General features: G+C 42.5%; 1 protein-coding gene across 6 annotated transcripts in view; it reads left to right on the forward strand.

Moving 5' to 3' along the window:
• Positions 1-2,926: 2,926 nt before the first annotated feature.
• GNE (glucosamine (UDP-N-acetyl)-2-epimerase/N-acetylmannosamine kinase) overlaps positions 2,927-22,097 on the forward strand; it is a 43,618-nt gene continuing 24,447 nt past the window's right edge. Inside the window, exons 1-7 of one of the 6 annotated variants that reach the window (XM_069000995.1) lie at positions 11,966-12,024; positions 14,315-14,489; positions 16,003-16,211; positions 18,520-18,971; positions 19,959-20,111; positions 20,552-20,764; positions 21,004-21,091. In XM_069000995.1, the coding sequence (XP_068857096.1) occupies positions 16,048-16,211; positions 18,520-18,971; positions 19,959-20,111; positions 20,552-20,764; positions 21,004-21,091 (1,070 nt within the window). In that variant the 5' untranslated portion in view covers positions 11,966-12,024; positions 14,315-14,489; positions 16,003-16,047. Of the gene's footprint in view, positions 3,058-11,945; positions 12,025-12,177; positions 12,278-13,539; positions 14,490-16,002; positions 16,212-18,519; positions 18,972-19,958; positions 20,112-20,551; positions 20,765-21,003; positions 21,092-22,097 lie in introns of those variants that run through there. The other 5 variants (XM_069000997.1, XM_069000994.1, XM_069000999.1 and 2 more) reach the window with 5 other exon arrangements.

Consider the following 22,097-nt stretch of genomic DNA (forward strand, 5'->3'; position numbering starts at 1 on the left):
ATAATAACGACAACAACAATAGTAATAGAACATACAAAAAAGTAATGCAGAAAGCAATTGTTCACTGCCTGTTCACTGATCCTGCCACTTCCAAAGCAGTAGGCCCCAGACAGCTTTCCTTCCCAGTTCATATACTAAGCATGACATCATATGGTATGGAATATCCCTTTGGCCAGTTGGGGTCAGCTGTCCTGGCTGTGTCCTCTCCCAGCTTGTGTCCTTCCAGCTTTCTTGCTGGCAGGGCATGAGAAGCTGAAAATTCTTTGACTTAGTATAAACAATACTATAAACTTAATAACAACTGAAAATGTAAGTCTGTTATCAACATTATTCTCATACTGAGACTATCAGAAACCCAGAATACAACACTATACCACCTATGAAAAATAACTTATCCCACCTAAAACCAGGACAGGGACATACCACAGAAATTACCTGTTGCTGTTCTAAATCAAGGGATAGTGAAGGAAAACCTTGTTAAAGGTTCACTTTATGCATCCCCTGCCATCCCTCTTGCATAAAGTCTTACACTTAGGTATTACTGCACCCACACAGGTATGTCTGCAGAGCCTGCCTGAGAATAACAATGACCCTTCAGCTAGTGAGGCCAGGACAAAGGCACATAATACCGAGAGCTTCAAATGCCTTGGGGATACTTTGCTGCACGTCTGAAGCCTGTAGCCATGTTTTCCTGCACACTGGGTAAAACACCAGTACAACTCATATGGCACACAAGGGACCAGGACAAGAACACTTGACTGTCCCTACACGCACTCAGGTGTGCTCATTTGTCTGACGGAGTTGGGTAGTTTTCAGAGCAGACTCAATAATGTCTCAGACTCTTGGCTTCCTGCTTTTTCTAAGTTTTAGGAAAAGTAAAAGACAGAGGGCTGTAGCACAATGGACACAGCTCCTGGCAGATGCAAATTTTCCACAGTGCTACAAAATACAGTACTAAAGGAAAAAATTGAGTTAAATAAATGAACTTGCCTTAGTATCAATCCAAAACAAAGGCCCATCTGTAAGGGTATTAATCATCAGTAAAGTAGGAAGTAAAGGTCCCATGCCAAACAAATGACCAGTGACATTTGGAGAAGCAGGATGACAAATGTTTGCGAAAGTGGAAAAGTACAGTAAGAAAGGAATTGTGTTTCGAGAAGCCCAAGGGAATTTGGGCTTTTCTTTCTAGTAGTGTTGTCCCAGAGGAGAAAAAAGAGAGCCTCAGTTTCTAAATGTAAGGTCCTCTTTTTGTCAACAAAAGAGAAATTTTGGAAACCAAGTATCTCACAAAGGGAAATTTCAATACAGCTTGTTTTCTCCCGCAACTGGCAAACATGTTTAAAACCTATATACACACATATATATTTATGTGTGTGCCCACACATATACATGTGTAATGCAGCCCTGGGAGAAGAAAATCTGTAAATTGAATGTTTCAATGCTGGGAAGCAACAAGAGCTGAAAATACATGTGTGCAGGATGAGACTTCAGTAGAACAGAGTGTAACACTGCTGGGTTTCAGATAAGACTAGAGACGGAAAAGCTTACATATGCTTCTGAGACAAAGGAAGAAGAGAATAGCAAAGAACTCACAGTGAATATAAACTGAAAAGATAATCGCACAGACCTGCAAGCTATGTGTGCAAAATGGGGAAAAAATGCAATTCTTCTCCAATTGTACAAGTGCCCACCTTTTGGGAGTCTTTTGTTGCTGTCCTTCCTTTTGTTCTGATGTTTTATTTAGTAACTTGTCTTGTAGATACTTTAACTGGATAAGATGAGCAGCTAGAAAAACATTGTGGTAATAGAATGCAAAAAAAAATTATAAACTGCCAGGTATAAACTGCCATGGCTAAAAGGGAGGAATCAAAAAAGATACCAGTACAGCACACTGACCCGAATTAAATGAGTATCACAGCAATAGTCATAGCCACTACTGTTGAATTGTGTACAGGTGTAAATCTGGTCAGAGATCAGTCAGTAAAATTTACAGGTGCTGTGTGCTGACCTGCTTACTGGAGCAAAGTGCTATAAATTTATGCGTTACTTTGAACATCTGTGTTCTGGGAAAAACAAGCAGGAAAGGAGAGAATGGTTGGAGACAAGTATTTTCTCTGCAAACACTAAGGCCCACATGTCAAAAATCAAAAGACATTTACGAAAGAACTGCAAGTACCCCAGGATGACCCAGAAAGTTGCAGTCGCACAGGTGTCTAGAGCATCTTGGGGTTCTGCATGAGAAGGAAAATTTCAGGGCTCCCTTGGGACATGGCGCACACATGCAGGCCCCAGGACTTCCCAAGGGGTCAGAGGTACAGCTACAAACAAGACACAGCAAGTCACAGCCTTCAAACACTGCTTGAGACAAGAAGAAACTGGAATTAGACTTGTGGAGTTCTGGCTGCTGCTGTCTTTCAGACCTGTGTTTGGAAGACTCACTTGACAGGTTCTTTGCCTTGAGACAGAAAAAATGCAGATTCCTTTTGTTCTTGACCAGATCTGGGTAGTCTTGGTGATGTTAAACACACAAGGTGTCATAGATAGTAGCGGGTAATATCCACAAAGATGCTTGGCAGCAGTAAGGCTGGCTGCATTTCCTCACCACTGTGCGTGCTCTGACGGTATCCAGCGGGAGAATGCCTCCCCGAGGCACAGGGGAGCACTAGGAGGCGATACCGGGGGATACCCGGAGTAGGACCCCGCTTCCCACGCTGCCCTGTAGGGATAGCGGGACGGCCTTAGGGCACGACGTGCCAAAGCCTTGGGCCCCAGCATGCCTGGATCTCTCTGGAACACCGGGAAGTCTCACCAGAGCACGGCATCCCTCGACCCTTCGGCGGCGCGCGGACCCCTCCCGGCGGCGGGCGGAGGGCGGCGCTTGCGGGGCGGTCCCGGCGTGGCCCCGGCCCCGGGTGCCTCTCCCGCGGCGTGGCCCCGGCGCCGGGTGCGTCTCGGCTTGGCAGCGGCAGAGCCCGCCCGGGAAAGCGGCGGGGAGCGGCGGCCGCCATGGGGACGAACGCGCCGCCGCGCCGGGAGCCGCTGGCCCGCGGCCCCCACGTAAGTCAGGGCTGGGCGCGGGGGCCGCGGGCGGGCCGGGGGCGCTGCGGGGCCGAGCCGCGGCTGAGCCCCCGGGCGGGCGGCCGGGGAGGCAGCGCTCCGCCGAGCCCTGCGCCGAGCCGGCTCCCGGCGTGGGGGGATGCACCCGGGAGGGAGCTGCCCTGCCCGCTCGGCGAGGATGTCACGGCAGGCGCCGTCGCCAGGGCCATCGCGGGACCCGCCTCTTATCTCCGTGTCTCCATCGGGCACACGGGATTTGGGGCCGTGCCGGCTTGATATGCTGGGCGTTTGTAAGTTCTCGTGAGACCTGTGCTGAATGGTTGCCCATTTGTGCGCTCTCTGGATTCTCTTTTCATTACCCAGTCCATAGCAAGCTGGGGGAGCCGGTGACCTTCCCAAAGCTAGCACACTGTTCCTTGTAACTGTGGCTACCTTTCTATTATTTGGGAGACGAGAAATTAGATTCACACACATTAGGTTCACTCACCCTGGAGCGTGGTTTCGGCCGGGGTCTAGAATAATTTTCAGTTTTATTTTGTTGATGTACCTGTGGCAATGACGAATGGCCTCAACATGCCAGGTGCTATACAAGCCCATTAGGAAGAAAGGCGTGCTCGCTCCAAGGATTCACTTTCAAGCAGGATGTGGACAGGGTTTGGGAGAAGAAGCATGAATGCAGGCAGGATAACAAGGGGACTTGAGCTCTGTGAGGAAATTTTTTAGGTAGGTTTTCTCAGAAGGCATTCAGCTAACACGTGAAGTCAACACAATACTGAGGGGAAGGCAGAGGGGAGCCGTACAGCAGGGAGGCCAGCAAGTGCAGAAAGGTTGGGAAGATGGCACTGGCAAGGGGGCTAAGACCCATGGGAGGGGTCCAGATTCCTTGCCGTTTGGCCAGCAGTGCCACTGCAGGAAGTAGTCCTAATAATGCCATTGCCCCAGGCCATTCACTTTGCCACCTGTAGAGCAGGTTTTGTGGCTGACTGCCAGCTGGTTTCAACTACCAGGAGCTATAGCTCTCTGCATGCTTGACAGGTGTGGAAAAGGTATCAGAGGTGATGTCTGCCAAAACAAAAGGTGTGTGCAAAAAGGGTATGCAAAGAAATCCTATTCCGTTTCAATCTGAATGTTTTACCATGTCAGTTCTTTCTCTGAAGCTTTTCTTTACATATCCTCCCTTTCCTCTTGTGTTCCAGCCAGCTTTGACTTCAGATTTGGCACCAGGTCTCCCTGAGATCTGGAGGTGTTGAGAAATATCACCTTGGATATTCACCACTGAAGGCATCCATCTAGGACTCAGATTTAGGCTTTAAAGAAATGGATTTCCAAAAAGCACTGAAAATATATCAGTCGTACTTATTTTTAAGTAAGAAATTAATAGACTTTTTTTGCCCTCTTGGAGCAGTGTTTTCCTGTGGTGCTCTGAGTCCAAATCTGAAACCAACATGCCAGCACATCAGATACTGAAGAAAAAACCAACTCGGGGACAAAAGTGAAAATTAACAAAGCTCCCCATTTATATTAAGGGAATCAAGGGTGCTGATGGAAATTATACAATTTTTTCATATCCCCCAACACTTTAAATGTGAATATCAGTACACAGGAACTATGTGGACTGTCTGACTTGGGAGCACTCTCCTACCAGAAGATTTCTCACCTCTGCTGCATTGTTCTTTAAGCATATTACACTTAACAAGTCTACGTGCAGCCTGGAGAATTTCAACTGGTAAGGAAATTGGTGGCCCACACTCAGGGACATGATTCCTATCAATACTGTACTGCCTGGGGAAGGCAGATTTTTATGGGCTATGTAAAATTGACACTAGAGCAGAGTCAAGGACCATTGTAGTATTTTCTGTAAACAAGCATGATTTTATGTGGTAGAAGCCAATCATAGTGATTTTTCCACTAAGTACTTAGCTTTGAAAATACGGGAATGGCCTTTTCAAAATCCTGTTCAAATTGTATGCTTTTACTTACAATTTTAATCAAATTTTAATTCTAATCAAAAGATTGAGATGGGTCATTGGATCTTTGTATGAGAAAATACAGGCATGAGAGCATGCTACACAATGCATAACTCATAACTGCCTTTCAGAGACACACACAGGAGGGTTTCAAAAAGCACAGGAAAAGTAAGAGGGGAGAGCCTCTCACAACCTGGAGTCTCATTGTCAGGGACACTCAGGCTGAGTTTCTTATAAATACTGCTCAGCAGCCAGGCCAGTCAGAATGTGGTCTGTGTCCACATGAATCTGAGTAACCTCCTACACCCTGGCACACAGAAGGCCTTGGGAAAATAGGCTGCTATTCTCTTAATAGTGTATGGTCTTTCCCAGAGGGACTCGGCACAGCCTGTGGACATGGATGTTTTTTAGAATGTCTGCTGAAGAGTTGCTCTTCCTGCAAAAATCAGGGAATATTTTAGCAGTTCCTTATATGTTTCTGTAATTCTGAACTATTTTTTCATTAAAACATTTAAAACATCCAGTACTAAATCAAAGCTTTAATAAAAGAACATGGATAGCAAATACAGCTGAGAAAATTAGACTGTTCTAGAATAACAACTGACTCAGATGCTCTTAATGTGACTTTTTTTGCAGATAAGTATCAAAAAGCTGGAAGGAAAGAAGTAAATGGCAATTTAGCATGAGGGGTTTTTTGGGTTTTTTTCCTAAATATCATGATGAATTCCAAAGATTTGCTATTCATCATCAAGATCATGATTTACTGGCCAGGCAAAGCACATTTTCAGAAGGTTTGTTGGTTGAAGACCTTAGAGACAGTACTTTTAAAATTGTGTGCTTGCTTTTACTTTTCCTTGACTTTTATTTGTCGTTTGGAAAAACCAAAGTTTTTCTGGACATTTCTGGTAATGAAAATAAGGGCTATAGATGCTCTAAAAAATGAGATTTTATTCTTGACCCAGAATTAAAAACAAAGATGTACTTCTGTGGAATGCCTAATACCACTTTGATTTCGACTGGCACATAAGCCTTCTGTTGCATCTCTACAAGCTTCTTCAAATGGAAAATCTGAAATTGTTTCAAGGAATTATAGTAGCCATGTAATAGGTTAAGCTTTAAGATTCCTCTGAGAGTCGTATGATTAAAGGAAACATTTGAATAACTCACCTAATAATACCCATTGTGTTAAAAGCTTCCAGGACAGGAGGATTTAGACTTAGTGAAGGGTAGCTACCACTACACTTCTTTGTCCATTTTATATTCTCTGTCTCACAAAATTTCCTCATCTGTCTTGGTAAGTGTAAACTGACTATATGCTTTGTACTCTAACTGTAATTTTACAATCTCATTTTCTTCTTTCATCACATTTTTGTCATAGTGCAGTTAATAGCCAAAATCTGCAAACTACACGTGAAAGAAAATATTTTAAAACTGAATAAAGGGTGGAAATACATGTTTACTATTATAATTCTTTAGTTCTGATATTAGATCACTTCTTAATGGATTTTTTAAATTATGTAGTAGAATTAGTACTCCTTAAAATTAGAAACTAGCCATTATCAGAAAAGACACAATATTTTAAATATTTGTCATCTGATGGTCACACTTAAAACCACAATTGCATTCAAGTAGGATGCCATAGAGCCTCAGAAGGATTAGGAGAGATGAAAAAAAAACCAGTTGAACAAGAAGAGCAGAGAGGAACCTCTTGACCTGTTTGCAACACAGGAGGTATTTATAAATATGAGAAGTGCCCAGATTCCTCCTTCCTGCCAGACTTTTAACTTTCTTTTCAGCTTTCATGTCCATTTGAAGTGAAAAAATGAGGCAGTCTTAACATCAGAACTGGGAAAGCTTAACAGAACTTTCTTTCCAGACTTTCACAAATGAGAGACATTTGCATCTTTGGCTGTTGCTAACCTGGCTGTTTCTTCTGCATGGTTTCCTCAACCAGGTATTCATAGCAAATAATTCTCCCACCTGTACCTGAGGTGGAAACTGGGATCTGGTATTTGGGAAAGTTACCCACTGCCTTACCTAGTGATGACAGCTTCCAATCGAGTTGATTCTGTACTGGCTCATGTCCAAATACTCTTGAGTATATACAGCCACTCTACTCATTCCATTTTGAATATACTCCAAGTTGTTTTAAGCAAACCACATTGTCTACTGATCAAGGGGTGTAGATGCACATCACAGTAAGAGGAAGAATTAAACCGCAAGAATCACCCCAGCCTAGGCTGCCATCATTGTTCAAGACCAACTGGTTTGAAGCCAGCTTGGGTATGCTGAACTGTGTCAGATTTCCCAGTGGATGTCTGATGTGTGTCAACAATCAGCAGCAGCAATCATAGTTACTCCAGCAGGACTGAACAAGGAGTGGAGCTTCAGAAGAAACAGACAAACCATAATTTTAACAGCATTTAGTACAAGTGAAGAAAACAGACCCTCTTGAAGAATTAAACTGATCCCACAAGCAGAGTTAGTCACATGATGACAGCAAAAAGTGGGTCAGTTCCACTATTTTTAGAGAGGGAATGGGAAAGAAAAGTTTTGTGGCTTGGTGGTTTTTTTAGCTGAAATTAAGATAAAGGCTCAAGACATTGAATGACCTGGGGAAAAAAAACTAACTATTGAGGTTTCCAGCACTCTTTCCAGTGCTTTGCATGGGTTTCAGATGGATATTATCTTACCCCATACACATACTCCCGATCAAGGAATTTTCTAAAACAGAAGTAGCTTTTTATGTCATGCATCTATCACATTCTACAATTATAGCTAGTTGCAATAAACTTTACTCACATTTTATAGGATATGTGGAAATGCAATTATTTTGTAACACACCAGACACCAGAATATGCCATCTTTCCAATAAGGAAAAAAGGGACTGTCAATCTGTTATAGAACATTGGCAACTCTGAAAAAAAAATTGGGATATTTTTTACTAATTCCTAATTATGTCAATGAGATTCACAACTCTGCTTGTTTTTGGTTTTTGAAGCACCTAATTTTAACACCGACTCATGGAATTATTTAGATTGGAAAAGAACCTTAAGGTCATCGAGTCCAACCATTAATACCACACTGCCAAGTCCAACATTAAATCACGTCCTTAAGTGTCACATCTACATGCCTTTTAAATAATTCTAGGGATGGTGACTCCAGCACTTCCTTGGGCAGCTGCTTACAATGCTAGATAACCCTTTCAGTGAATAAATATTTCCAAATATCCAAGAATAAACCTCCACTGGCACACCTTGAGGCCATTTCCTCTTGTCCTATCACTCGTTACTTGGGAGAGGAGACTGATCCCCACCTTGCTACAACCTCCCTTCAGGTAGATGTACAGAGCGATAAGGTCCCTCAGCTGCTCCTCATAAGATACTTCCCTTCACCAGCTTCATTGATTTCTTTGGACAGTATCTCTCCAGAGACAAAGAACAAATTTTCATACAGTTGTTGATTTCTTCTCCCTTAGCTGGGAATCTTGTGCCTTACAGCTTTATCCACATGTAGATCCCCATTTTGTGTTAGCATAAGGCACTGAGCAAAGATGTAAGAGATCTGTGTTGTAATGAGAAGATTTCCCTCTTCATAGCATCTATGGCATTGTCTTATCCCTGATCTCTTCCCTTTCTCTGGAACATCAGATATGAGCTGTGATGTGGTTGCCTACAATTGCTATTAACTGCACAGCTCACCTGGCAGTTTCAGCTGGGAAGAACAAACGGGAAAATGCAGGAAGGTAAAACTTGTTATGCTTTCCCTACTGCGTGTAACTGTTTATATTGTCGTTATATCATGGTAGTACACTGTACTTAGTCTCTTCCTATAAGGGAAGTTTTCAATGGAGTGTACTCACAGTAGCTGAACACTACTGTGCCAGAATCTTCAGAGGTTATTAGTTTGGCTGCATCAGAAGGACCTGCTTTTCTGAAAGCACTATGGCCCTTATCTTTAAAATTCAAGTTTCTTTCTGGTGTTTCAGGCTGGACAGTACAGAATTGACATGGACAGCTGCTCTTGAAAATCTTAGTGGAAGTTTTCACCTTCTTACACTCAGCAGCTGTCTTTGACATAAATAAAACAGATACAAATGAAAAGTTAGTAGAAATAATAAAAGTTTCACGTAACGTAGATGTTGAAAAGTCATAATCCTCTGCTTTCAGAAGGGAAGAAGCAACACAGTGCTTAACACCAGTGCAGAAGATCAGAGTGCTACTGACTCTGTCCATCCACAATATCCCTCTCCTGGGCATAGTCATGCACAGACAATCCATGTTCAGCACCTTTCACCTCTTTCAGGATGGATTTCTAACTAATCCAAACCAGCTGCAAACCAAACCCATTGATCTTGATTCCTCTGTTCAGATCCTACGCAACATGATCTCTCCCAGAAGAAGAAAGCTCCTCATCTCCAACATTTCCCAACACTTGGGCACTAATGTCTATTTAGTCTCTGCAGGGCCTTTACCATTCCTGCAAAGCTTTTTGATGAGGGAAGGGCTAATGAATTATCTGGTTACTGAGACCCTACACCTCTAATGAACACCATTAGAGCCACAGACCTTGTCAAAGATAGGAAGCCCTCTTCACAGTGTCATTGGAGATTTTGAGCAGCAAAGCATAAAACTGACTGGAGGAGGCAGATTATGGGCTGAGGCTTCTCCTCCCGTCTCATCTCTGCATAGCATTTATCTCTCTGCTGGAAAGCCTTGAGGCAGGGGTCACTCAGTAACAAGAAAAATTTCATCTTGTTTATGTAATATGTGAGGTCTGTGAGGGAGAAATAACCAAAAGGAGAATAGAATAAACTTTCTTGTTTATTCTGCACCTTCTACTGCAACATGCTGAAACACCATTAGAACATTTCCAGAAAAATCACATGAAGAGATGCACTGATGCTGTTGTAAGAATAATTAACTCTCAGTGTAGTTGCTTCTATCTGTGTCAGTACCAGTATAAACCAGAATCTGTCCATATGTTCACACTTCCATACACTTATGCTCACATATGATTCAGACTCTTCTAAAGCATTTTGTTTCAGTGAAGCCAACTATAGATATGCTAGTAAGCTTATCATAACCTGAAAGCATTTACAGGAGACAATTCAGATTTATTTATAATGACATTTCCAGAATGTACATGGGTTTTTAAGCAATGGCCAATGTGCATAAAGGAAATCTAGTGATGCAGAAAACAATGAAAACAATTTAAATGGGACATGAATTGAATGTAAGGTGCCTTCCAGTTGCTATTAGTACATCTGGTCAGTATTGTAAGCAAAGATCCCTGGTAATTTCAGAAGTGGGTGTGCTGCAATATTCTTAAAACTCTGAGTCTTTGAGGAGCTGTGACTCATTGAACCACAGCTGTCTGAGGACTTTCTGAACATCACCATAGGATAAGATTCTTTCTAGCTGTCTTGGGAAACAGGCAGATCATCATTTTAAATCCCCAAGGGCAAGTCTTAAAGGGTTTTTAATAATCCCGTTGAAGACATTTTTTTTTAGTTGAAGACTTCAGTATTCAAAGCCTTTTTAAACAAATATTTGTAACTGCTAGAAAAGTCAACCTTTTTCTCCCTGGTAAAGACCAGAAATGCAACTGTCTCATTCCTTGCACCTACTTTTTTCTAGGTATGTCAGACACAGGAGTCACTCTTATGGCTAATTTTTCTAAGAATTAAAGGACAAAAGTAGAAGAGATTTGAGACCTCTCGGGTATTACATGGATGAACAAAGATACAATCTGGACTGAAAAACTGTGGTAAAGTTCAGGTACAAAATAGCTGAATTTTGGCACAGGCTTGTTAAGATGTATGGCCCTACCACGCTAGACTCAGGTTTCAGCCACACAAATGTGAGATCAGAAGGATAAAAATGGGTGAAGAATTGTCCTTTTACTAGGACTGTATGACACCACCTACTGAAAGGTTTCTGAAGGTTACTGAAAAGTTGTTTCTATAGCAGAATATAATGTGCACAGGTTGCTGTTGTTACAGATGGTGCCTCAGATATTGAACTAGGATCCAAGTCACAGTCACCTCACTAATGTGCGGCTTGACCTCGAAACACCTCCAGCCTGAGAAAACAGACCACATCCCTTTTACAGTCAACTGGAACACAGAGATGACAGCAACACCTGGTAGCCGGTTGAACAGCAGCTTTTTTCATTGTGCCGCATGCCAGTGAAGTTGTCATTTGGCAACACCCTGGGCTGAATTAACACCAAAATTATAGAATTCTGCATCATACCCAGGCACTCTTCATGATCTACTGGCAGGTGCCCCGACTGGTGGGCTGTAGTTTCTCACAGCCTGCACGACCGGGCAACTGCCTTTTTGTTCCATGACCCCTGTAGGCTGTCTGTCCTCACTGTGTATCTCCTACAGCAACCCCACAGCCCGTAGTTCTCTGACAGCTCTTACTTTAAAAGCTCTTAACGTGATGGCAGTCGCCACTGAAGCCGTGAGATCATCCAGCAGTTTTAACGAGATTGCTCAGATGTGTATATATGGAGTATTCCATATATAAACCGGCAGGAAGAGTCTGTTCCACCTCAACGATATGGTTCCTCTTTAGGATTAATTTCTTCACAGAAGGTGATTAGACATAGGAATGGGCTGCCCAGGGAGGTGGTGGAGCCACCGTCCCTGGAGGTGTTTAAGGAAAGACTGTATGTGGCACTCACTGTCATGGTCTGCTTGACAAGGTGGTGTTGGGTCATAGGTTGGACTCGATGACCTCAGAGGTCTTTTCCAACTTAATCGGTTCTGTGATTCTGTGAAGGCAGACCTGCATGCGGCCCTACAGACACCGGGCGGACTGCCCGGCGCCCACTCGGGGGCTGCTGGGGCCGCCTGCCCGGTCCCCGGCGGGGCGGCTGCGGGGCGCGGCTGGGGCAGCCCCTCCGCGGTGCTCACTTCCTGCGGGGCGGGGCTTGCTCCGACGGATGCGAGCGGTCCGGCGCCGCCGCCGCGGTCCTGGCGCAGGGCAAGGTGACTGCGAGGCGGCCGCGCAGAGCCTGGGCCCGGCCCGGGCCGGGCGCGCCGCAGATGTGCGGGAGGCGGCGGGGCGGGAGCGGCGGGAGCTCCGCGGGGGCGGGATCGCGGCGGGGGCGCGACTGCGCCTGAGGGCGGGGCAGCGCGCGGGCCGGGGCGCGCCCCCGCGAAACGCGGGGACCCACAGTCCCAGAGATGCGGGCGCGGGTCCCCGGGAAATGTCGGGATCCACAGCCTCCGGAGGGGAAAGGTGCATACGGACGCTGTCCGGAAGAACAGAGAGAGAGCGGCGGGGCGCAGGCGCGGCTTTTCCCGGGGTGTGGGGCTGCGGAAGGGGGGGAGAATACCAGGGCAGACCCTCCACTTGTGTAAGAAGTGAATGGCCTGAAGTGCCAGGGGAGGTTTATGCTGGATATTAGAAAAAGGCTCTTCTCGCGGAGGGTGGCTGGAAGGGGCTCCCCCAGGGAAGTGGTCACAGCACCAGCCTGACGGAGTTCAGGAAACGTTTGGAGCAATGCTCGCTGGCACATGGATGCTTGGGGTGTCCTGTACAAGGATAAGAGTTGAACTCAATGATCCTTGTGGGTCCCTTCCAGCTCAGCATATTCTGTGATTCTTGGTGTATCAATATTCTGGAGAAGCACAGGGGAGTGATCCCTCACACAAGGAAGGGACCTGGTGAAGACATCAGCTGCATTTTGTGGGGGGAATGGTGGGGGCGTTTTTTGCCCTAACACGTGTGCAGGGAGATGGATGCTTTTCCACTCTCACAGAGGCATTCGAGGGTGTCTAAAGGACTTGGTTTGGTGTTTGGTCATCTGCACTGGGCTGCAGGAAGAGGCCCTGGGTGTGTGTGCACGCAGGCGAACAGTGGCTCTGTTCCGTGGGTGGGGAAGGGTGGCTGGAATACATACACATGCACATGGTATGGGAAGAGTTCAGGACAGACTATCCTGTATGCCACACAGCCAGGCACGTGGGAAGATGACATTGCCCTCAACACATGGGCATACGCAGAGTGTAGACACTGGGACTATTCCACGCTCTTTGCTTTTATAACACGGTGTTTCAGAGGTGTGAATGTAGAATATACAGCTGGTGTCATTTGTTTGTGAAACAGTGATCGAGGGGTGTCTCATGTTCTGGGGACTGCTAACAAATTGTAGCTGCTAGGCTGCTGTAAAGTCTGGCCCAGAATTTTCCAGTCTTAAAAAGTCCTTGAATCTGTAATAATCTAAAAGCTTTAGGATGGGATATAGAAGAGCAGTAGACCAAAGCACATGGGGATTAATTACTTCAAGCAGTCCTTAATGGAAGACTGTTTTGTTTCTTGTCCTTTCTACTAAAAATTGCTAGTCCCTGCAAGGCAGAAGAGGTATACCTTGGAGCAGGAGGATCCCCCAGCTAGAGAGTTCTGTGTAGGTCAAACTCAGTATGTCATCAAACACTAGAATCTAAGAGGCGACTGTTAGTGATTAATTATTTCAAATAGTTTTGGTGAACAGTTCTGAAAAGAGATGATTTGCCTGCAAAAGCTGATAATAAATTCTAAAATCACAGTGGTAACAAAATTTTGTAGCTAGGGCATCACAGCTCTGCTTGAAGGAATTTACTGTTAATGGCTGAAGGGACTTGGCCATTACTTGTTGACAGTGAATACTGTCTGAGAATACAGAATTATTTTTGCATTTAGGCTCAGCAAAAATTCTTCTCAGGATATAAAAATGCCTTTTGTTAAACTGTGATGTAGCAATACATCACATGTTTCTTCAGAAAACATCCATATTATCCTGGCAAACAATAAAACACTTTAATTAGTGGTAAATTTCCACATGCAGTTGACACTTACATTGCATTGTTACCTACCTTTTGCTAGGGTAAATATTTTGGTTCTTCAGATAAGCAGGTGTTTAAAATTGACAGCAATAGAAAACCTGTCTGCACCAAGACCAGTGCATGGCTCACTTGGCAGCTTTTTAAACTATTGTGTTACAGAGTTTTAAGGCAGTGGAAATAATTCTGCTTTGAGCTTACTGAAACATAATGTTAACAGAAGTTTAAATGGACAAATACCAGGAATTGCCTTTAATTCTAGTCAATTCAGACAGATTTGGAGTGCCTCCACATCTACCTCTAAAATTATTTCAAGAGATCATTATTACAGCCAAATACCAACTGTAATTAAATGTGGTCTGCATGGCTGGAAAGATGTGTGGTCTAGTGATTCAGTTCTGTTGGATCTGTAGGTATGGTGAAACATGAGATTTTATTTTTTCACAACTTACAGACCTACTATTTTAGGAGATGGTATCTTCTGTGTCTGGATGGAAGGTTTTTAGAATTTTAGACAATGCTTGAAGAGAAGGAGGACAGAAGACTATTCTGCTTCTTAAAAGCCTGTTTTGCATAAATGAAAAGAAGCTGCTTTGTCAGAGGGCTTGTGGTGATCCTAGCTCATACAGGTAACTTGGAATTAACAGACTTCAGATAAATTTGCTTTGTCACTTCCTTATTTTGCAGTTCTTTACTCTGGCTTCTTGGTTTATATAATATAGAATATGTATGCAGCAGTGGCTGACTTGAAGAGTCTTGTGAGAGGTTTGCCTCTAGTTATACTAATATTGTTCATGCAGTTTCGAAGACAAGCTTATAGGTGTGTCAGAAGTGACATTCACATCTTGAACACAATTTTATTTGAATCAGTGGCTGGTTTTACATACATAATGGCAGGATGTCCTGCTCAGAACCATCTCCATAAAGAGGTGGGTTTAGAAATGAGGAGAAGTAGTGAGTCTGCTAAATCTGAGTCTGGCTAATGTCACTGCCAGTCACAGTTTTACAGAGCCATAATGGGTTGCAAGTGGGCTAGAGATACCACTTTTTCTTTGACAACTCGGGATAGATTCCTGATCACCCTAACATTGCTATTACACCAAAGTATTGTTTCGTCATGTGTGGTGAAACCTAAACTAATGTCTTAAAAATAGGGAAATCTTGAAAAGTTGCTGGATTTTGTAAGTTTCATGTGAGTGTGATGTCACAGTAGTCTCTCTTTTAGAACTTTACTGAAAAAATCTGAATGAAATCTAAAAGGAGCGTGGAATTGCTCCTATTAATATTATCATGTATGTACTGTCATGCTTTTCTATCTGGCAAAATCAGCAGAGAGATTGATACTGCTTCGAGTCAGAGATAAGCAACCCTTGTGCATTAATCCAGAAAAAGTTAGGTCTGCACAGAGGAGTGAAAATCTGACATAACATTAGATTTTGTACCAAAAGGATGGTACTTAAACTCTCGCTAACACCTTAGTAATTTCTGTTTGGGAGGAGAGGAAATCTGGGTTAATTCGGGGGAGTTATTGCTGTATCCTTTTTTCATAGGTTTATTTGAACCTAATACTGTATTATTGATTTCCTTAATGTACTTTGGCCTACAAAAGGTTATGTAAGGCTTTAAAAGTAAATGTTTAACTCGCTTTACCTCACCAAAATGTGCTTAATGGAGACACGTAAACTGACTTTGTCAAAAACTTTCTCCTTTTGTTTACAGAGTCTGTCGGTGGATGCATCTCAGCAATTTGTTCCGTTCTGTCATTTTGGAATATGAGCTTTTCTTTTATTTACTAAGGCAGAATAATTTTTCTGCTTATACAGAGGTTTCCATCTAAACAGAGAAAATTCATTTTACTGTTAAATTACAGTTGAATTTCATAATACTTAATATTGTTTTTACAGAATTTTTATATCCTATTTATAGAAGTAGAGGTATTAAAATTGAGTTTTAACTAGGAAAAAAATACATTTCTATTCTAAATTTTGGAAACAGAACTTACTCGTTCTGTTAGGTGTCTGCTATCAGTGGAGTAGTTACTGTGTGTCCACAGTTTGGGCTGCACTTGTGTATACTGCTCATGAAGTGTGTAAGTAAATTATTATTATTAATGATGCACTTTTTTTTTCTCTGTTATGTCAGGAGGTGTACTTCAAGAATCTTTCAAAACAGAAACAAAAGGAAGTCATGGAGAAGAATGGAAACTTCCACAAACTTCGTGTTTGTGTTGCTACTTGCAACCGTGCTGATTATTCGAAATTAGCTCCCATTATGTTTGGCATTAAGGCAGAACCACAGTTTTTTGAGCTTGATGTCGTAGTGCTTGGTTCCCACCTGATTGATGATTATGGGTAAAGTGAATTTTTTTCTACCAATATGTTTCTTAGGTGTTAGCAGTGACAACATGAATGTTAGATAAAAAAAAGTCCTGGCATCATGAGTGTACACAACAAAATTTTACATTTTTTTCCAGAATTTTATTTTGCAGCTCCTTCTGAGATTGCATATTTCTGGCATTTTTTCAGTCAGTCTTGGAATTCTAGAAAGGTCCATGTAAATGCTGTAATTGAGACCTTAAACAGGATCACAGACTGTATGAAGTGAGAAACTCATGTCCTTCATTTTTCCCTAAGAACCCAGTGATTTTCAAATGAAAATGTGCTACAGTTTTTTAATTTTCACAGAGAAAAGATCCTTCTCCGTCATTTTAAATTGCAACTCTTCTGCTTTACATGGTTACTGGGGAAAATACTTACATACTCCATATCCCAGGAGAATACTGTTAGTTTTTACTTCTGGCATTGTGGAGGCAGGAGTGTGGTTGTGTGTTTCTGACAAAATGCACAACAAAATGATAGATATATGGTTATCTGTGGTATATGGTTAGGCGGGAGAGAATAGAGTCCCTCTCCATAACTCTGAATAAGTAAGCAGTCAGATCACCTGCCCAGGAGGATGAGATGTCTTGGTCCAAAGCCCTTCCCTTTGCAGGACTTCCCACATTCCAGGTGGATATTCTCCTGGCTGCTGGGGAGAAGGTAGAAGGAACAGCATGGATAGTCTTTCTGGGATTGTGGTTGATTTTCATCAGGCTGCATTTACCAGATTGGACCCCATAAGTGAAATAGATACGAAAACACCTATTTTGGAAAACAAAATCAGACTTTAGCTTAGGTCTGCAGCATATCAGCATTGTTGAACTTTTCGAAATGGATAAGCATATCTTCAAGTAAAGACACTTTCTGGACTTTCCAATGAGAAATTTTGGCATTTTATAAGCTAGGATGGGAGGAAGTTACATTATCTCAAACTACTAAGACAGGATGTTCCACTGGGGACTGTTCTCCTTCTGCACATTAAAGCGCTCTATTCCTTGCTTTGTATTGGACATTGTTTCCATCCAGTAATACGGCAAGGTGAATTCAACATCACAAAACTAACATGATTCAAAATAAAACCAGACAAGAAAAAAAAGGTTGAACTTCTTGACAGGTTAGTATGTTGAATTGCACCCTGTCTGATTGGAGAAATAAAGTAATCCCATTTCATTTGCTAAAGAGAAGAAACATGGCCCTGATTTCTCTATATTACATAACCTTTTGCTGTCTGCAAGACTTGTGCAGAGTAATACAAAATACTACTTTTCCAGTTCCAAGGTGTTTAACACTAATCTCTATATTGCAAATGATTTGTAATGCACAAAGCAAACGGTAGAGATTTTGATCTGGCAAATGTTTTTGCTGTTAGTTGCTTTGTGGTAAGTATTCTAAAACCCAGGTACTCCTTGGGTTTTTTTCAGGGCCCAGCCCTGCACCCCTTAATCTGGGTCATCCTGGAAAATGAGTGGGTCCTCAGAACATACATTTTCTACTGATGTGAATGGGGTAATCAACAGTAACAGAAGTCAAATGACAGTGATCCTGTGACGTGCCTGTTACTGAAATACTTGGAGGATTGTAAAAGAAACAAAACTACCAGAAATGCACAGTCTTGTTTGTCCCCTACATTTTCACCTTTCAAAAGGCAAAGAATATAGAAGGAAAGAGAAGAAAGTTCTCTGAGATAAATGTACATAATTGGGAAAATGGTAGGTCTGTGAAGGACATTTGTAAATGGAGTTGGAAATGTAATGAAGTTTATGCTGTATAAATGTGAGCCACTTCACTCAGTAAAATAAAAAGGATTTGCCTTAAAAAAAATTCAGAATCTGAAATAATGCATGCTAGCTGCAGGATGTTTTCTTTAAACATACAGGCCTCATCTTTGCATCACATCTTTTGTATTTACACAGTTGTCCACAGAAAAGTCAATAAACATACCCTTTCTGACAGGAAATCATGCCACATCTATTCTCCGAAAGGCTCTGCAGACACATAAACAAAGAGTTTGGTTTCTGAGGATTTCCAGATCATGTTCAGTACAGTTCCTCCTTAAAGGTGTCTAGAGAAACTGGATGTTTGGAATATTAGGTAGGATCTTCACATGCATGAGAATATTCTGTTAAAATCTTACAAGCCACTTTCCTCAGTGAAGAAGATGTGAAAAGCAGGTCTTTGTTTAAACTGCAGTACAGCTGTTGTAATTCACGTTTATTTTGTGAAGCGATATTGCTGTAAAATCAAGTTCCATTTGCTCTAACCCTTTTTCTCTGACCTTCAGTAATACCTATCGTATGATTGAACAAGATGACTTTGATATTCATACAAGACTACACACCATCGTGAGAGGGGAGGATGAGGCAGCTATGGTGGAGTCGGTGGGCCTTGCATTAGTCAAGTTACCTGATGTCCTCAACCGCCTGAAACCTGACATTATGATAGTTCACGGGGACAGATTCGATGCTTTGGCCCTGGCCACGTCAGCAGCCCTGATGAACATTCGCATTCTTCACATTGAAGGTGGGGAAGTCAGTGGGACCATTGATGACTCCATCAGACATGCCATAACCAAACTGGCCCATTACCACGTGTGCTGCACAAGGAGTGCAGAGCAGCACTTGATAGCCATGTGTGAAGACCACGACCGCATCCTTTTAGCAGGCTGTCCCTCATATGACAAGCTCCTCTCTGCCAAAAACAAGGACTACATGAGTATTATTCGCATGTGGCTAGGTAAGCTTTTCTCACATGACTTTCAACACTAGACAAACTCAGTAAGTAGGCTATCAATCAAAAAGTAATATTTTTGTTAATAGTACCTGGCATTTATTTCTTTCTACGTTTGCTTTCGTTCTGTATTCTGCCATGTACAGCTGAAAAGCTACAAATTTGTTCCACCGAACACTTCTGGTCCTTCTGCCAAGTCAAAAAATAACTCCTTAAATGGGTAATTTCTCTGAGCTGAACAATTTAAAAGCAGAACAGTCATATATGAACAGTTATTTTGGTGTAAAGGATGTGTTTAAATAGAATCAAAGCTCTTCAGGCCTAATACAAAAAAATCAAACAGAATTTGTATTATGAACCTTTTTGAGGAATGCACTGCCACAGGACAACATGCACCAAAGGCTTTTTGGTGTTTCATATTCATTGACTTACAAATAATTCCTGTAAACAGTGGTGTTTTATGTTTGCTTTTTATCTTTGACAAAGCAGTCTCCTGTATGGCTACCATGTGTAGCTGGAAGCTGGAATCTTTTTCAATCAGTATGCTTTGCAGACAAATGTTTATCAAGTGTAATAAGACAAGTATGACTGACTATTTTAAAGCAGTAGAAATGAAGTCTTTGCTTGAGAATGGACAACTGCCAGAAAATCTGAGCAGCTTCAGGAGTTTTTCCAGATTTACAGTGGTGTGAGAACAGTCTCTCCATCCTGGTCTTGGAAAACTTTAGAAGTAGGCTTGAAAGTTAACAGTTTGTTGACATTTAGTAGTGGTCTCTAAAGTTATGAGAGGTACTTAGAGAGGCAAATAACAAGCTAGGTTACCCTGTGACTCCCTCGATTTTTATTCTAGCATTGATACCTATCTGTTAGATATATCCCATTCAGTGCCTTGACTTTTCAGGCTTTCACATCGGTAGTTTCAAAAGTATGTCCTGCCTTCCTCTTCCTATTCTACGCCAATGAAAAAACTTTTCTTGCCTTCCGTTTGGACAGGTGAAGATGTCAAAACCAGAGATTATATAGTTGCTCTGCAACATCCTGTAACCACAGATATTAAACATTCCATAAAGATGTTTGAGCTGACACTAGATGCACTCATCTCCTTCAACAAGAGAACACTTGTTCTATTCCCTAATGTGGATGCAGGTGAGTAGAATACCCTTATGACAGAGTGACACATAACAGATTGTCTTTAAAAGAGTGCTTTTATCCCAGGTCCTCCAGCCAGACGGAAATAGCTGGATGGTGTCAGCCTCATGGGTGCATCTGCTGCAGCTCCATGTTCACATTGGTGGAGGACATTTCAGCTTTTCAGTGTGGGAAGGAAAACGAAGATAAACCACGTGACATGTAGGAGCAATATTAGTACCTCTTAAAACTACAAAAAGCCTTTTGCAGTGAATTCTTGGATCAAACTTTGGCTTACCTACCGAGCTATGCAATTGACACTGTAAGGCTAAAAAGAGAAGCAAAACCTGTTCAGAGCTGGCAATTCAGTGAATGGCTGGCTACTAGATCCTTTGCGTGTCTGGACTTTGATTTTAAAAGTAGAAGTTAAATCATTTATTTACTTCATTTTTCTGTAGGAAGCAAAGAGATGGTTCGTGTGATGAGGAAGAAGGGCATTGAACATCATCCCAATTTTCGGGCAGTAAAGCATGTGCCATTTGACCAGTTCATTCAGCTAGTTGCTCATGCTGGTTGTATGATTGGTAACAGCAGCTGTGGTGTCAGAGAGGTGGGAGCGTTTGGTACGCCTGTCATCAACCTGGGGACACGTCAGACGGGAAGAGAAACGGGTACGTTTGCTTGACTCTCCAGTGTTTTGTAATGCAGGACAGTGTATCAGAGGTGTCACCACTGCTTTAGTGGGAGCAAGGGGAGGCACATAACTAATGAAGAGCAATGTCAATCTGGTGGGCATCTTTCCCTCATAGAGGAAATAAAAAAAATTTTTTTTTTCATTTCTAAAGCAGCTCATACTCTAATGCAATTTGAGGAACTGATCTGTCCTCTTTTGTTAATTTTTGTTGTCTAGGTGAAAATGTTCTTCATGTTCGTGATGCTGATACACAGGATAAGATTCTTCACGCTCTACAGCTGCAGTTTGGGAAGCAATATCCATGGTGAGTACATTCATCTTAATTCATTGGAGGACATGTTAAAGCAGTAGAGTAAAAGGCATTTAGTCCTAAGGTGTTTCCTCATATTTGATTGGAGTGTTTTTAATGCACTGATCTGAGGTTGCAAATGATTTTTCATTTCAGAACCATAATGCAGTGTCTGGTATGCAGTAGTATTTATAGAGCAAAATGTTACTAGTAATGTTTCAATACAAGTAGTCATTTAACATCCAACAGAAGGTAAAGAGGACAAAATTCATGTTAACTTAGATCAGTGTGATTAAGAGAGCTTGTTCTTTAGGAGCAGCATGGGGGAGAAGATCCTGTCTGCCTACTCTGACTTGTGCCTGAAGGACACTTTTTCATGTGGGTACAAATGACACCAAGAGCTGAAAAATGGGCAGGATCAAGGAAGACTATGAAGCCCTGGTGAGGCATGTGAAAAACATCACTGCCCAAGTCATCTCCTCATTATCCTACCAGTGAGAGAAATCGGGACAGCCAGAGGCAGACACATTGTGCAGATGAGTGTCTGGGTTTGTGGCTGGTGCTGTTGAGAAGGTTTTGGATTTTATAACAGTGGGTTGTGTTTTTATGATTGTAGCCTTTATTATGGGGGAATGGGATCTCCCTGGCTAAAAAGGGCAGGAGAATCTTTGGCAGCATGGTGGCCAGTTTGGTGTGATGCACTTTAAACTGAAGGACTTGAGGAGTGGGGTCCAAATGGCAATGATTGTGCCATTGCTTCCAGGGGAGTACCAACCAGTGCAGAGACAGATGTTCCTTGGCTGCAGCTCAAGTTGAGGATCTGTCTTGGTTTGAGACAATTTAAAGAGGTGGGCACTCTAGAAATGAGTAACCTCCCCCTTGATTCCATCCGATCCCTTTGTACCAATAAGGAACAAGATACAAGTAGATGTAAGTGAAAAAATAACAGTTTATTATCAAACAGAATGCCAGCAGGTGGGGGGAGGGGGGGAGTAAATAACTACTAGATACCAAACTGCTA

This window comes from Aphelocoma coerulescens (assembly GCF_041296385.1).
Source record: "Aphelocoma coerulescens isolate FSJ_1873_10779 chromosome Z unlocalized genomic scaffold, UR_Acoe_1.0 ChrZ, whole genome shotgun sequence".
Lineage (NCBI taxonomy): Eukaryota > Metazoa > Chordata > Aves > Passeriformes > Corvidae > Aphelocoma > Aphelocoma coerulescens.